The 17,027-nt window shown below is 46.2% G+C and overlaps 1 protein-coding gene across 3 annotated transcripts in view; it reads left to right on the forward strand.

Annotated features, from left to right (window-relative positions):
• Nucleotides 1–17,027, forward strand: part of rn (rotund) — a 109,926-nt gene that overhangs the window by 63,543 nt on the left and 29,356 nt on the right. For all 3 annotated transcript variants that reach the window (XM_043423598.1, XM_043423600.1, XM_043423601.1), the window contains exon 5: nucleotides 2,928–3,103. In XM_043423598.1, coding sequence (XP_043279533.1) covers nucleotides 2,928–3,103 — 176 coding nt within the window. The remainder of the gene's footprint in view (nucleotides 1–2,927; nucleotides 3,104–17,027) is intronic.

Genomic DNA, 17,027 nt, shown 5'->3' on the forward strand with positions numbered 1-17,027 from the left:
CAAGGTCAACTCCCGTGAATACGAGAGACGAGACTTTCGTTTTTCGTCCCGGACAATTGTCTGCGGGACTTTGATTATATTTAGCAGCGCTACGATCTCCGCTTTTCGAATATCCGTAACCACCGCATTTCGTTCCTTCTTTTTCTTTCAAGATAATAAAAATAATGGCATAAATTCATATTTATCTCGTAACAATATAATTTTCGTTGGCACTCCGTGTGCAAAGGATGCTCGGTTATGTATACACTATTCGCGAGAATGACGCGCTTGTTGAACAATTTTATAGTCCTCTGCGCTATAATGTCAACCGGTATTGCTGTGTGTGCGCGCGTGCATGTGTGCCGCGCATAATACGAAACGACGATTCCCGACAATGAAAATAATTGTCGAGTTCCCACGGCCATCAGGGAACCGCGACGAGTTTGTTAGCTTCATAGGGAACAGCTAAATATGCTATTTGAGGTTATCAGCTGAGCGGGAGTCTCCGAAAATAATAACAAATATGAGAGACGACAGGGAAAAAAGCGTAATCAGAAAGATATTTAACGCGCTAGGTATCACAAAAACCTTCTGCCGCATCGTTGATTCTTCGATTCATGAAAAAAACCCACGGTTCACCGCAAAAACGTTTGAGACGATGAGAAGTTTAATGGGCCATTAAACTGTTCTAATTCCGCTCGTTCGATCGTCCGAAAGTGCATTTTCAAAAAACCATTATCATTATCGTCATTAGAACTCCGCGCGCAGCAATGAATAAAAACGGGTTAGAAAACTTTGAGGAAGGGGAATTAAAAATGAATTAACCCAAATCTTTCGAGTGCCAACGGGCTGGGAGCTAGTACAACCATAATTCGTCGTTAATAACTATTTTTTGTTTTTAAAAAAGCAGCGCGATGTCGACTGTATTTGACGATTTATTCGTAATTAAAATTCGCTCGGTGACGCGAGTCAAACAAAATCAAATACTTCAAGATCATTGCGCAGCGCGAAGAGCGACGAATTCCGAGTTTATAATTGCACACGCAGGAAACATTTTGAGGAAGCGAAAAAAAGAAAGTATTAAGGTTGCTCCGAGCCATGATAAATTCCGGGGACTAAAAATTCGTGTTGGCTCACGCGTTGCGACGAGGACGCCAAACACGCCTGACGTCATTCCTCGTTAATGCTCTTCCTCGTCGGAGCCACTACCGTACAACGGAGAACACGTAAAATGGTCCACTGCGAACCGGCCGTCTATAATTCGAAGTACGAATAGCGCACGGCTGCGTATCTGGTTTGGTTTTAACCTCGGGAATGCCGCAGCGGTACAACGTCGATAGCGACGACGACGAAGGAGAGATCGCGCGAGACAATGTTTGCACGCGCGTTTACCAATCGATCTCTGATCGTAGCTCAGGTAACTGGATAAAAGCGGGTATATAAGCATCGGAGTCTCGACTGTACAAGCAAAGTCCAAGAAAACATACATTCAAAATAATGGAGCGAAGGTTTATACGCGCGCGAGGGTTAAAACGATCGATGTGGATATGGAAGCGTGTAATAGCAGAGATTAAACGCGGAGTGTGCCAACAACTCCGGCCGGGTGCACGGTCAAGTATCATATCTGCGTTATGGCTCGCAGACGTTTTTTCAGTCGCGCGGCAGTAAACGCGATTCGTCGGCTCTGAATAAAGTCACGAAGCCGCCTGGAGGAAATACCTATAAATAAGATTCGATTGCTCGCGAGGAGTCGGTTGGGGATCGTATTATAATTGATTGGTTAATTGATCGATTATCGGGTCGATAATTCCGCTGGTTTCTGATCACTCACAACCGGGATGAGGCAGCGACGGATCGTTCGATATAGAAAATCCCCTTGATTAATCGGCGATTAATCGAGCTCCGAGTTTTCACACTTGTTTACAATATTTCCTCGCTCATAATTGTCCCCGCGTTTTGTCAACGGTATTCTGGCTTAGCCAGAGGATTTCATGATCGTTATTGAAACCCAATTGTCGTGAATAATAAGCGGAATAACGAGGTTTTAGTAAGCCAAAGAAAAATCAATATTCGTGTGTGTGCTGTCGCGTCGCTCAAGCTGGAAAACGTCGGCACATTTAATGCCGACACTCGCAGCACACACCGCGGCAATAATATGCAAATAATAATTATCGATTTCAAAGGCGCTCGCGAATGATGGCAGAAAAATAAAGAGTCGCCGCGGCGAGAGAAAGAGAGGGGAAGAGAAAACCGCGCGTACGCAAGAGGATCTCGTGCATCGTCGCGCGAAGTACGACTTATTGGACCGTCGTCTCTCCGTCTCTCGATGCATTACGAAAACTCTGACGCAATTGACACGCCGCTCGCGCTCCGAGCCCCGGAACGCGTATTCGACGCGAAAGAGACTCGATGTATATTTGTACGAGGCGTGTATATATGGCGTGCAAAGGGCAAGGATCTTAAGCAGCAGGTTGCAAGGCCGATGCGACGCCGGTTTATCTCGCCTTGAGTATTTAACATTCTGCAGCAGCCTGCCGCTGCTGCTGAGCTACACTTATATCATGTGAATGGCACGAGGATATGCATGTATGTGTTGATTTTATTGGCGAAGGCAACCGGGAAAATCGCGATCGATACCGCGCGATATCTCATTATATTTCCTCGACTCTCGAGCCACCAATCAATTAATTATCGCTCCGGTATCATTACATTTGCTGTACACAACGACGAAACGAGTATTTTCGTAATATTTCATCGGCCATAATATATTCGTTAATGAAACCGACGATTTCCTCACTCTGAGATAATATTCGTTATGCGTTTTCGCATAATGCAGCAGCATGAAATTCGTGACTTATTTTTATTCGTTTGTAATCAAGACGAACACTGTTATTCATCTCCTTTTTGTTTTTCACTTATTTTATTTTTTTTTTTTTTTCTTTCTTTAGGAGAAGAACAATATCGAGGAGCAGGTGGAAGCAGCAGCGGCAGCCCTCCAGCGAGTTTGCTCGTCGTGCCGCAACCCCTAACCGTCAAACCGTCCCACCCCTCGCATTTAAATCCTCATCTCGGAGGACCCCATTCGCATCCGCCGAGAAAGTACCAGTGCAAAATGTGTCCGCAGGTATGTTTAGCATTAATTATCAAATATTTTTATTCTACGATTTTTTACGAGTCGGGAGCGATTATGAAAATGAGCGTTTCCTGCTCGTGATTCCGTTCGCATTATTCGCGCTTCGATAAATTCGTGTCAATTCATTCGCCACCGACTAATTACTCGATGCATTTCTCCATTGCATTAAGCGTATGTGGATTCACGCAAGGAATTCATTCCGCGAATTAATAGATCGAGCGCGCGACGCATCAACGGCTCCTTTATTATTGCTCAAAAGCGACTGAACCAACGATCAAAAGTTAATTATAATTATCCGAGTACGGGATTTGTAAATATACAAAGTACGTACGAGTTAATGAACGAGAGCGAAAAATCATTTGTGAAGAAAAAAAAAAAAATGAAAAAAAACACGGCTGCTAGGACCGGAAAAACTTGTCCGAAGAGTCATCGAGCAAAAAAAAGGGTTGAAAAGGCAGTAAGTTCTGTGAGTAAATCTCGAGGCACGAACAACTATAACAGGACATTGCTTCCTCGTCCGATTCCCCTGCGCATTTTTTCGCGTCCATGCACTTTCTTGAGTTGTTTTCCGCAGGAAAAAAAGGCCTAATAGACATAACTGAGTTTGCCACTCGATGGGGGCTTTCTCCGGCGATAATACCGAGAATTTTTATAGCAGCAATGCTCGCGAAGGGTTGTTTCAACCCTTTACGGTAGTTGCGGTGATCCACCGGAGTAAAATAGTGCCTCGCTGGCCTCGCACCCCCATTGTATTGGGAAAAAAGGCGAAAAACCGAGAGGTCAAAGCCACGAGGGATTTTCGTTTGTGAATGTGTTGTAAAACCATCGTCGAACTCTCGTTGCCCATTCAGAGGCCACTTTTCCAATGCTTGTACTACCGACTCGGGGCAATATACCAGAAAACGTAGAGAGAGAGCGCGCGCGAGAGAGAGAGAGAAACGTTTAGCTGGCGCAGTGTCTCACATCGACCCACGGGAATCTCCGATCTGCTGTCTCGCTCGCGGTTGCATCCATTTGCGAAGGGACAGGTAGCGGAAGGGTTGGCGATTATTTTAACCGCCAAAAATCCTGATCGTTTACGATCGAGGCGATCGCATAAACTCTTTTTTTTCTCTCTCGTCTCCCGGAAAAAAGCGTGCGCACTTACAGGAGAGCTCGCAGCAGCCTTTTTCCTCGCGGTGGCTCTCGTACTCTCGTCTTTTAATTCCTCAACCCTTCTCGTTGTTCGTACACACACAATTAAAGTGGCACAGGAAAAAGCTGATGGCAATTTCGCTGCTTTCCTCTCGTCAAACATATTTTCTTGTATGTTTACACTCTAAACGTTCGAGATATTTTCATCCCTCGAAACAAAAATGACTCGCTCTCTCTCTCTCTCTCGCTCGAAAGACTCGGCAGCAGCTCAACGACGAAAATAAAAAAACTTAAGGAAACGCACGTTGATGAACTATTCGAGTTGGAGTTTATGTATATACGGACAAAATATTACGAGGCAACAGCAGCAGCCTCCGGATTATCTACGTATATACACACGTATAGAAGCGTGAAAATATATGGTGAATGACGAAGACGTCTTGGTGGCCGGAGGACTGAGATTCAAGTCCGGAGGCAAGTGTACCGTGACGGCGCAGCATCCTGTCTCCCTCTCGCCCCCCTCAGCCTCAAAGATCTCACTGCGGCTTGCCCAGAAGATTCCTTCCATTCTCCCACTCCCTCTTTCTCTCGCTTCCTCTATCGCTCTTGTTCTCTTCTCTTTATTTTCCTTTGCTACCGATCATCACCGCTCTCTCTCTCTCTCTCTCTTCGTCTCCTCGACTTGTATACATTTATACTGATTTTATATATACACACACGCGCGCGAGTATGTGTGCATGCTTATGCGTATATCTATGTAAAAGATTCTCCCTGTTCGCTCCCGGTCTTCCGCTTTATACTTCGTCTTCATCATCATTATCATCAGCAACAGCATCATCATCATCATCATCATCATCATCATCATCATCGTGCACACTTTTCTATTTTTTTTGTTTTTATTTCTTTTAATCTTCTTCCCCCTTTCTTTGATCCTCCTCGTCTCGGAAATCAACGGCAACAAAATCAGGAGAGAGCCCACACGAAAGATCGATCTACACGCGCGCTCACGTTCTATCACGGGGTCGGACGTTTTTTTTCGTAATCCGATAATCGAGAAAAATGTGAGTGGATTTTTCGAGCGAGTTTACTCTCGCCGGAGTGAGAATAATGGTTGAGAATGATTTTTCAGTTTTTTTCTTACTACTGCGAGAAAATTTGAAGATTTTTACATTCGTTACGAACGATAATCGCGATCTTTGCTCAATAAAGTAAACGAAAGTGTGCTCGCTGTTTTATTTTCAGAGCGTTTTAATTCGGGCTTCTTTGACGAATGGCCCCAGAGTTTTTATACCCGGACGGTGGAAAGATTTTGGGTCAGGCGATCTCGTTTCGTAAGGCCCCGACTAATTTATACGGAACTATGGGCAGGGGCGGGGGCCATGTGGGGAGGACAATCAACTCCAGGCCCCCGAAGGATCGTAAACGATCACGCGCAAGAGTGTTCCTCAGACTCAACTCGCTGCAGCGAGATGCTCCAAGTGCCCTCCCCACCGACTTTGCCCACCTTTTAGTATCGGAGTTACTCGAATATGCGGAAAAAGACGATTGATCATTTCGGGCGAATCGAAGCCCGAGGGGTCGTCAGAAATCTTCGAATCCCTCTAATGCCACGACTTTTCATCAATTCCGAGGCCCCATGAACTTTGAATTTACCAAACTCAAAATTCAGCATTCGATGAAAATTTCTACGCTTTGAACACTCGAAACAACGAGCGTCCGTACTTTCGGTTCAAAAGATCAGAAAAAAAACAGTTTTTCCGTACCTCCAAGAGCTTCAAGACAATTTCCTAGATTATCTCCCCACGATATCAAGCGTTCATTCAGATAGTGGCGAAACTCGTCGTAAAAACTTGCCTTCTACGTCTTTCGTCATCAAAATTACAACCTCGAAAGCAGGAAAAGATCGATCCGTCTTCGGTGCTCGCGTGCGAGTCGATAAGATGCATCGAAACAGGCTTCCAAGAGAAATCACTTTTCCTCTTCGAAGTAGACGCGAACCGAACAATGAGGAGAAAATTGGGTCCGAAAGGTAAGAAAACGACGAATGCAGCATTGAAATCAGAGCCAAAAGGGACCACTTTCCCAAATCCCAAAGTTCCTTATACGTAAGACATTTTAATCGAGATCCATAATCCAAGAACTGCTATTTTATCGAGGCTCATCCTTATTTCCTTGGATAGGAGGATAAAGGGCCCGAAATTTCATAGGAAATTGAATATTCTCTATAGATATATAAATATAATATAAATCTCGTGGGGGAGCTGAAATATTCGCGGGAAAACCGGGCCAAGACGAAATAAAGTAAGAATTGTAAAGAAATCTTGAGATCCTGTGAGAGCGAGGGACGGAGGGGGCTAAGATTTAGGGGAAAACATACAAGGCCCAAGAAAGATCGGTTAGGTTAGGTCGGATCAGGTGCTCCGGGGAGGAGGCAGAACGGCCAGTGCAGCAAGGAAGGACCCAGAGCTCGAGCTCTCATTCTCTCTCCCTTTTTTCTATTTAGGAGGCTATACACTCCCACGCCAAACAAAAGTCCTTAAGCCTTAGAGACTGAACATGATACCCCATTTACTGTCTATGTATGTACGAAATATCCGAGTTCGAGCCAGGGGCCGATGGCACATGAGTGACGTCGTGTGACGCGTCCGCACGCGTGTGCGTGCGTATATTTTTAAAAAGTTTGTGAGTTTTCAATGAGCCTGTGGGCCAGTGTGTGTGCGCGCGAGTGAGAAAACGGGCACAATGCCGCCTGCCAGAGTTATGTAACCGTCCGTCCGTCCGAGCGCGCAGAAAAGGTGGGCCCCTCTCTTCGCCTCGTCGTCAATGGGCTCCGTGCGCGTTTCATACCTTTCCGTATGCGCACACGCGTGTGTGTATACAAACGTTTTCAACAGTCACACGAATACACGCGAAAGAGGAAAACAAGACGACACGGAGAAGGGAAGAATGGGAGAAAGAGTGTACTCTTAAAGAACTTAAATCGAGAGCTCCGGGCTCTCCTGCGTTTGGATCATATTTTCGATTCTGCTTATAGAATTTACGAAAATATGGGGAAAAGTAGGAATGAGGATTACGCGAGATAATCGAGGGATTTTCGTTGGTGAAATTTGTAAGCAAAAATTGACGTTTCGATGTTGAAATTGTAGAAAAAAGAAGTATAATACGTATCGCGACTTGTCCATCTGAAACTCTGTCCGATGGCGAGAATTCTCCGTGTATCGAAATACCGAACTGAGACTTTTCGGCGCGGTAGGCGATCGACAAAGGATCCTGTTGTTTCTCTTCTGGCTCCCCTTTTTCCAGTGCCCCGCGGGTTGTCTTCGCATCGCGGCATCAAAAAGTGAGTCCCAAAATTATATCCATCGTGAGCGACGGACGGAGATGGAGCCCGAAGGGGGGGGGGGGGGGAGAGAAAAGAGAGAGAAACGAGCTTAGTTAATGCTACTGGTTAATGCTACTGGTTAATGGACTTCCTCTTTGATCTGGAGGATCTACCACGTCGTAAAGCCTCCGGAGAACGTCCAGGTCGAACGTGTATTTTATTTTTAATTGAATTTCCCGTTCGAATGACCGGGCAAGATCGGGCGCGTGGCACTTTTCGGAAGAGGCTTACATTTGTGAATAAAAAGTGGTAAAAAAATGTGAAGGATTGAAAAAAATGATGGAAAAAGTGGCATAAAAAAGGAGAAAAGGCGACAGGGACGAAGAGCGAGCGAGAGAGAGAGAGCAAAATATTTTATATATAGGAAAGAACAGTAGCCGCGGTTGATGGCTGCGCGGAAATCGGCCCCAGGGCTATGAAAGAGGATGCTCCTTTACTTCTGGAAGGAGAGAATCTCGAGTGAGCGAAGAAGAAGGTTATAGTGAAATAAGAGTAAATAATAATCGACTAGAGGCTCCGTGTGCCGGAGTCTCTCTCTTCTCTTTTCCTGACGCTCGTAAATCTGTGGCGTGGTCTCATCACCGGCTGAATATTCTTCTCCCTTCTTCATCTCCTTTTTCCTCTCCTTCTTCATCTTCTTCGCCCGAGCGTTATATACTCTCTGCTTTTCTCATCCCATAACGCCTCTATACTCTCATCCAGCCTCGAAAAGAAGTAGCTCTTTCATCTTACTCGGACACGCACAAAATCTCGCGGGACTTTTGCTCATCTCTCTTCGTAGCGTCTTTCCCCCCCGCCGCGCCCCCGACCTTATCCTCATTCACTTTACCCTCTTCGCCTCCGCGTCGCTTCTCTATACCGCGTATTTTATTATTTTTTTCTACATCTTTTTATTCCTTGCTTTCTTGCCTTTTTTCACTGCTGCTGCTGCTGCTGGCGCGACTAACGAAAATGAGGGCTCGTCCAGGCCCGTCCACACGGTAGCCTCCCCCCCCCCCCCCTCCACCCCTTGCTTCATCATTCGCCTTCTCCTCCTCCTCTTTCAAATCCCTCGGAAATTGAGTAGCTATAAAATTAATTATCCGACGTGCTTTATCGCCTCCCTTTTTCTTCTCCTCCTTTTTCTCCTCTCCCGAAGAGATTCGTCTCTCTCAAAATGCATTTTACAATCTGCTATTAGTATCGTCTTTGTTGTACACTCCGATAACGGATTATTACTTATTTCTGGAAATTACGAAACTTCCTACCTCGCGCGCGCCTCAATCGTACTTTCCTCATCGTCGTGGACAGGCGCGCGCGCGCGCGCACGGGGAAACCTTTTTCACTTCTCGATTATTTCAAGTGTTTTTTATCAGCTAAGCTAATATGGCTCTCCTACGAGATGCTTTAACATCAAATATTAGTACACAGCTCGGGATGAGCGAATAGAAAGTATTTAATCATCAATTTCACTTAAATTTCATCCTCCGAAATTATAAGTAACGGGGCTAGTACGCGCGTGATAATTCATCAAAGACATTGAAAAATCAAGTGAGACTCGAGCGTCGACTAGGACCGTTGTTTAATGGATGGTCGATGCCGAAAGAATGAAAACTTTTGAAATTATAAAACGCAGCCTAGACTCGCACGATCGCTTCACACATTAGTTTCGACATTGCATATCCCAATTATTTTTCACGCATCCTTCATTTTTTTAAATATACGCAAGTGTAGTAACAATTATTTTCCATCCGTCCATCGATTAAGCCCAAAAACGGAGACTTTCGAATGGTAATCCATTATGAGAATTCGTTCACGAAACGCATCTATAAAACGAGACAATTGTTGCCAGAGGAAGAAAAATGAATATTCAAAATCCATCGACCAGATGGGAGAACGGGAGGAAGGATCTCGCTTTAGGCGTGCGTGTGCGTATGACAGTGCGAGGTAAGATGATCCCGTGAAACAGGAAAAAGAGAGAGTGAGAAAAAGAGATAGAGGGAAAGGACTAAGTGAATGAAGCGATGAGGAGCAGCAGCTTGAAAATTGTGTTTGCCCGACGTATCACACGGCCTGATGAGTCTTCAGGACTCATTTTTTTTCAAACATATACCCAAGTTTTTCAAAACCATAGACCAAACACCGAAAAAGGGAAAAAGGGAGAGAGAGAGAGAGAGAGTGGGGTGAAAAGACAAAGCTAAAAGGATCGCGAGGAAGGGGAATAAAAAAATGAATGCCGATGTCCATCGAACTAGCCAACTGATGTGTATTCAAGTGGATGCAATCCCCCTCTCCCTGAGGATCCAACTGACGAATCAACCCCTGAAGGAGTAGTCTTGGGCCTCAAGGCTCAAGGGTCCGATGAACTTTGGGAGCAGACGCTAGTTTCTGGCGACGGAGGAAGAGAATCTTCTCGGAGTTGAAGGGCGAGGGAGTGGAACGAAAGAAAGAGAGAGAGAGAGAGAGAGAGAGAAAGAGAGGGGGACAATTTGCTCCTTCCCTTTTCTCGGTTACATGCTTCTCCGTCTTCTCCCTTGGCGTTGCACGGTTCGTTCACTTCCTAGGGATGCTGCCCCCGAAGTCAGGTTCCCATGCTCCCATAAATCTTTCGTCCTCGTCGCTCTTCCACGCTCGCTCATTCCGCTCTCTTCGCTCCTCTCATCTTCTCATCTCGCACAACGTATACATGTTACCTAAGAAGGTTCGCCACCTGTCCCTACAAGTCCCCGGCAAACGGAGCGACGAGGGAGAGAGTGAGAGGGGGCAGGAGAAAGATCCTCGATATATTATGTGTACGCAACCATCAAATGTCTTCCTGGCATGTAAAACACGAGAGAACTACAACGAGATGAGGATCACCTACGACGATCCTGATTTTTCGTCCTTTCACATATGCGCCTACATCCCCATTTATATGCTTGTATATCAGCGTGAAATACGAAACAAAGTGAGGGCACGACGATTTTAATCTCAGTCGCTTTATCGACGAAGGATCGAACACGAAGATTCATCAAATAATTAAATGAACCTTCGAAGCTTCGACCTCGCGCCTTCGTGCATGCTCAGAAACGATTAAATAATCTACAGAAACGTTATTAGCAGCGCCTTCCTATACACACGTGTGTCTCCTCTCTCTCTCTCTCTCTCTCTCTCTCTCTCTCGCTCTTTCGGTGCAGTACATTTATGTATGCAACCTCTTACACATGGAAGTTATAATTGATGAGGCAGACCCGAGGTATGTACACCGTTGAAAATAATTTAGGGACATATGGAGCAGCGATGAGGGATCGGGAGACTATTTTCGTCCTTGTTCTCAGTCGCCTCCTTTCTCTCTTAATGACCCGGCCTCTCTGTATCCCATTACTAAAAAAATCCTTTTCTTAACGTTCCACTCTCGATATCTGACTTCTGTGCACCCGAACGTCAGGATAGGATGCACTTTAACCGACTCCGAATTCTCTCGAGTATTTATTTAAGCATTTTTTGCGATGGGGGTACACACGCGGTGGCTGTGAAACTTGATATTTCATGGGGAATCGGAAAATTAAGGTTTTTCGTGGCCGATGGAACGATGAGTTGCAAGCGAGTACATCGCGCCGCTTCTTTTGGTTCCCTCGTGAAAATTGGGTCAATTTACGATCGAATGTGATCCGCACGCTTCTATTCTCACTTTGGACGATCCACGGAACTAGAACATCTTGTAATTTCCTAATTGCTCGGTTCATGAAGCGAGTGGAATGGAAGAAAATGCGTGCGTGTGTTTTGGTAATGTTCGCGCGGCGAGACGGTAACGAGCGTAAGTAAAAGTGTTTTAAGCTCGTTTGTATATATCCGAGTCTCTAAACTTGGACGGGGCCGAGTAAGATGCGACGAGGGATTAAAACAGCCCGAAGCCACCCTTCGTACTCGTTCAATTATCCCGGCTTATATTTTTCCACAAGGTCAAATATATATGTGTGCACAATAACACGAGAATTTTCGTACTGATACTCACTGCAGTACGCTCCGACATTCCTTACGAAGGGCCGAATAAAAACTCCTTTTTTATCCTCACAAATCCGGATTTTAGCTCGGCTAAAAAATGTGCAAGAGATTTATTCTTGTGCGTTGGCTGCGAGTGCGAGACGCGGGCTCTCGCGCCGGGGAGATTGATTTAGCGAGCTAATGACGAGCCATCCTTTCTCTTTGAAATTACAGCCGATGAGATCTCGGGGAAGAATAAACGAAATGAATAGAGAGAGAGAGAGAGAGTGAGAGGAGCGTAGGTCGGCCAGGGTATGGTTTACCTGAAGGGTCGCGCGGTGGCCCATAGCCAAGAAGAACCCTCGACATCTGGTCAGATTCTTTTCCCGTAGAGGGAGGAAAGAGAGAGGAGAAATGGGAGAGCGAGCGAGAGGGAGAAAGAGGGAGATGAAAAAAGCGATCTACCAACACCTTATCAAATATAGTGAAAGGCGAGGGAGGGGGTTGGCTTGATGCGGTGCGGCTGTGCCAGACGGTGGCGTCCGGAGGAAGAGAGAAGGAAATATTGAGTAGTGAAAATGAGGAAGCGAGAGATGAAGGGAGGAGGGGTGAGAAAAAAATCGTCTTGGACGATCTGTGGGAAAGATTTCAAGAGGTTCACTTCCCTTGGACTCCCCTTGAGGCATATCCGCCCCCGCATGTACGCGAGAGAGTCTCGACGCGCAGATACGGACGCGCGAGTGTGCGTGGATTTTCATTTTCTCACGCGAATGAAGAATCTCGGGGAGCCGATATTATCATCGCGGAATAAAATAGCTTCGTACGGGGAAGCGCGTATTTTTGTTTATTTTCAAATTCAGAAAAAAGGAGCAAAAACAAGCAAATGACGCGCCGTTTTTTTTTTTCGGTGACGTGCCAAAGCTCGCGGGTCGCGTACGTTTTTTAAACTACACGATGCGATCTCTAACGTGTCAAAATCACAGGTGTAAAAGCCGCAAAAAATTCACGAGTATTCAATAATCCCTGGCGCACGATCGCCGGCGTATTATTGTTTTTTTTTTGCATATTTGTACGAGTAAAGGGGGAACAGGTTAGCGTGGTAGATTTTTTGTCATTTTTTTTCGTTCTGTGTGTGTGTGTGTGTGTGTGTGTGTGTACGTTTTTTTTGTCTTCATCGCGGTTCTCTCGTGTGTCAGGCAACACGCACTTTCGTTCTGTTGCACCCCTTCGCTCATTTTTTTGCTGTTTCTGTGTGCGTTTTTTTCTCATTCTCGTTCACGCTTTTTTGCGCGCTCTTCCAGCACGCGCCACGTTTTTGTGGATTGTTTTTTTTCTTTTTCTTCTTCATTTCCACGAGAGAAACTAGAAACCAGTGATTTTTCGGTGGTTACCGAAGTTTCGGTGAAAAAAAAGGATTCTCCCCGAAGTTCGTACAGTTTTTTGCTCCTTTTCTTCATCTTTTCAAGCAAGAAATCACGCGCGCGTGTCTGCGAGTGTGCGTTACGTAACGCAGCTACGAGGATACGTGCACGCGGAAAGAGAAGGAATGAAAAAGAATTGCGTATACCAAGGACGAGATTCGCAGCCGGGATATCCATCCCTCGAGAATGATCGTTGGCCCGCGCAACGGCCGATTTTCAGTTTTTTTTCATCCTTTTTTTAAGCCACCTCGTCAATAGCGAAGCAAATTTATGTGACACGCGGACGGAGGAAGGGCATTTTCGGAAACGCGGAAAAACGGGGGTAGCTTAAATGCTCCGGTACTATTCCCCAGGCCTCGGACGATCCCCGCTACAAATGCTCCGAGTCTATCCGTAAACGTAGCAACGGCGAGAGAAGCTGCTGCAACGATTTTTAATGTTGCTTTTTTTCATACGCTTATATAGACACACGTACGCGGTGGCACCTTTTGCTTCTCCTTCCGCGTACAGCACACACACACGTTCCTCCTCGTTCTTCCCCTCGGGATCGAGTGAAACTCGGGGGGCCGAAAAATATTAAGGAAGAAAAAAAGCGACGAAAAAAACTCGGGGCCAGCTTCCTTTTTCCTAAGAGTCCACCGTTTTTATTATTGCGTTTGGTGGATATACGCGCGCGCACATCCATGCGCGCCCATGCACGTGTGTTCGCGTGTTCGTGTGTGCTCCCGTCGACCACGCGCCACATGGTCGATCTCCTCTCTCGCGCGTTGTTTTTTTCGCAGTTTTTTCGCCCCGCGATATATGTACGAGGATTTTTTTTCTTCCTCTCTTTTCGTACGTATTCCCAAATCTCGTCGACACCGGGTGTTCCGATACAGAACCGAGAGGGTCGATATGAGTGTCCAGCTCGCGTCCGGCGCCGCCAACGGGCCCCGATGAACGGAAAAAAAGGAGGAAAAAAGAATCGCATAAAAAATTCCTCCCCAACGGGCCTCATTCACGATTTGCCTAACAGCCGCGCGTCCAAAATATATTTCCTTCGATATACACTCGCGCTAGATGCGCTAAGGGTGTGGTGCACGACCACCGAATCGCCGAGAAGCAAAAAAAAAGTCTTGTGAGATCGCGCGCGCGCGCGCGCGAGAATTCCTGCAACCGAATATCCCTGATGCAAACCATTTATGTATGGAAAAAGAGAAAGAAAAAAAGAGAACAAGAACTGATGAAAAAAAGCAACGGGGAAGAAATAAAAGAAGATGGAGCAGCGAATGAAATTTGACCTCGAATGTTCTTTCCTTCGTTGAGGCAAAACGCACTTTTTACGATCCGATCGTATTCGGTATTGGCGCGAGCTATCGCGAAGCTTCGCACTCTCATTCCGAAGAAATTATCATTGACAAACGAAGCTCCGAAGTTTCATTTTCATTGGAGACTATTTTTTGGGATTTCGCGGGCGTTTCAACGCTTCGGTTAGCCAAGAAAAGGTGCGGAGGGAAAAATGGGGAAAAATGCATGGCCGGATTCTTTGTGACGGCTTTACACGCTCGGCGGATTTATATTTTCGGTAAATCGATTGACCGGGAGAAAGGACCGGTGCTTTCTCGTAATAATCGTTTCCATTTATATATGGGGGTGCGCGCGCGCGATTTTCGAGTGGTTCGATGGGTGCCTAAGCGAAGGGCGCACGCTCCAAAATGCGCTCTCGTACCTTTTTCGGCCTCGATTTTTTATATAGCTGAAAGAGAAGAAGACGAGGATGAGGAAGGCGAGCGCGCGCAGAAAGAGGAAAGAAATTTTTGATGCGCGTCAACGTTGACGTTGAATCCCTCGAAATACGACGTGTTTCTCGAACACGCTGACAAAAAAAGAATGAGGAAAAAAGAAAATATAAGTGAAAAGAGAATTTGCACACCTAAACGGATTACAGATGTTTTTCCGTTGACTCGAGACGACGACGAGGGAGACGAAATCAAGGATCGAAACGCGTTTCGGTCCGACTTTTGATGCGCGTGCACCAAAAATTTCGTGACGCCTCTCCGACCCCATTCAATACCCGTCGGATCTGCCTGAATTTTCACTTCGACAGATCTTCCGCGTATTTTCGTAGCTCTTCGATATACGACCAGGATCCTATGAATAATCCGAACTAATACCGAAGAACCGCACACAAAAACATACGAAAATGTACATATTTTTATTGCACCGCAAACGCTGACGGTCCGATTTTTCCAAACGTTTCTTCGAGTCGACCTCGTCGTTCGTGAAACAATAAATCTTTTCGACCTCATCTATAAATCGAAGCAATTCTCGATTAATTGACCATAACGAACCGCTTATTTTATTGTGCGCATTGACTTTGTAATGGGTACAATAATCGTGCATCGAATCCTTCGTTTGCTTGGTATAATTCGATGGAAATTCACTGCAGTTTGGAGAAAAATAGGGTGAAAAGGATTTTGACAAATGTTGGAAGCGTGTCCGAGGGAGAGAAAGAGCGTGCGAGCAACCCTCTCGTGTGGTCAGTTTCAGGCTGCTCGTGTAGGAGGGTCGCATGCGAAAAGCGTGGGACGCACTTGTCACGCGGTTGTTGCACGCTCCGAGAAACTACCGATTTGTTTGGGCCAGTGCGGTCATCGACATAAGGGCCCACGAGGCCACCCCCGAGCACGGCCGTTCCTTTGGGAAGATCTATTGAGGCCCGATGTTTTTCCCCTCACTTTTCTCGGCGCTGTTTGTTTGGACTATTCGACGGAGAGCGGCGGAGTCGGGCGTTTGTTGGGAAAAAAATACGTCGGAGAAAATAAGGAAAAAAGAAATGAAGAGAGCGAGAGAAGGTGAGACGATCGCCTTGGAGAATTCTGGGTCAGTTCCATCGTTTTTTGCTTGGTCAACGACCCCGAGAATCGACTCTGAGATGACGTAAAAAAGTCGACGAAAAGCGTCGCTTTGAAATCCATGCAGGAGCCCGGACAAGTGCGATGAAAGAAAACCACAAAAAATGCGAACGATAAAAAACCGTGTATCTTCATCGCCCTCGAACGAGCACCGCTCATGACTCGGGAGATGCAAAAAACGTAGGAAAAAAATCGCCCCGTTCACCGCCCAAAAGCGACGTCGTAATTCGCGCAAAAAAGCTTCTGAAAAAGCCTCGTCGCGAGGATAATCCTCGAGGAAAACACGAGATTGTTCTAACATGCGCGTATACGCGCCACGAGACGTCGCAGGAAAAATGCTCCTGGCTCCAGTGTGTGCGTACATGCGTCAGTACAATAAAGCACGCTCCTCTGGAGCCCTCGCACCGACCAAGGAAAGGAGTACAAAAAAGCAGGAGCGTGCGACAGAGAGATCGCGTGGCATAATCGGCTATTAGCGATCGAACTCGAGAGAGAAAGAGAGCGAAAAAAGGAATCGATTCCGGATCTAAATTCGAGATGAACCCTTCCCTCCGCTCTCCCCCTTTTTCTCAACGCGAAGCTCTTTCTCTCTCTCTCTCTCTCCAAGCCGATCGATGTACATAACAGGTCGCGCGATGCCCTTTGAGAGGCAACGCGAATCCTTTGACGATTTTCTCGATCTGTAACACCTTGTTTTTTTTCTCTGGAAAAAAAGGGGAGCCCGAAAAATGAATGGTGAATCGATGCGCGTTAGGCGCGAGAGAGGACTTTGAATCGCACACGACCTGCGGTGAAAGGGTTCCGGAGGCATTTGTACCTCGAATAATGTATACCGATGTATTTATCCTCCGCACATATATCGATACGTGCGTGTGTGTACAGATAAATGTGTGAAGGACCCAATAGAGCCCATAATACGGGCGATCGGTGCTGGTGATGCTCGGCTTATATGGTGCGGGCTCTCTCTCTCTCTCTCTCTCTCTCTCTCTCTCTGCTCGCGAACGAACCAATTTGTGTATTGAACTCTGGCCATTTAAAAAGGGTTGATTTTTCTCGATAGAGCAGCCGCCGCGACGCGCGCATTGTCGAACCTATTGAGCTATCAAAACATCCAAAGGGCTCCGCGCTCTTTTTTTGTTCCT

The sequence above is a fragment of the Venturia canescens genome, chromosome 7 (genome assembly GCF_019457755.1).
Source record: "Venturia canescens isolate UGA chromosome 7, ASM1945775v1, whole genome shotgun sequence".
Classification (NCBI taxonomy): Eukaryota; Metazoa; Arthropoda; class Insecta; order Hymenoptera; family Ichneumonidae; genus Venturia; species Venturia canescens.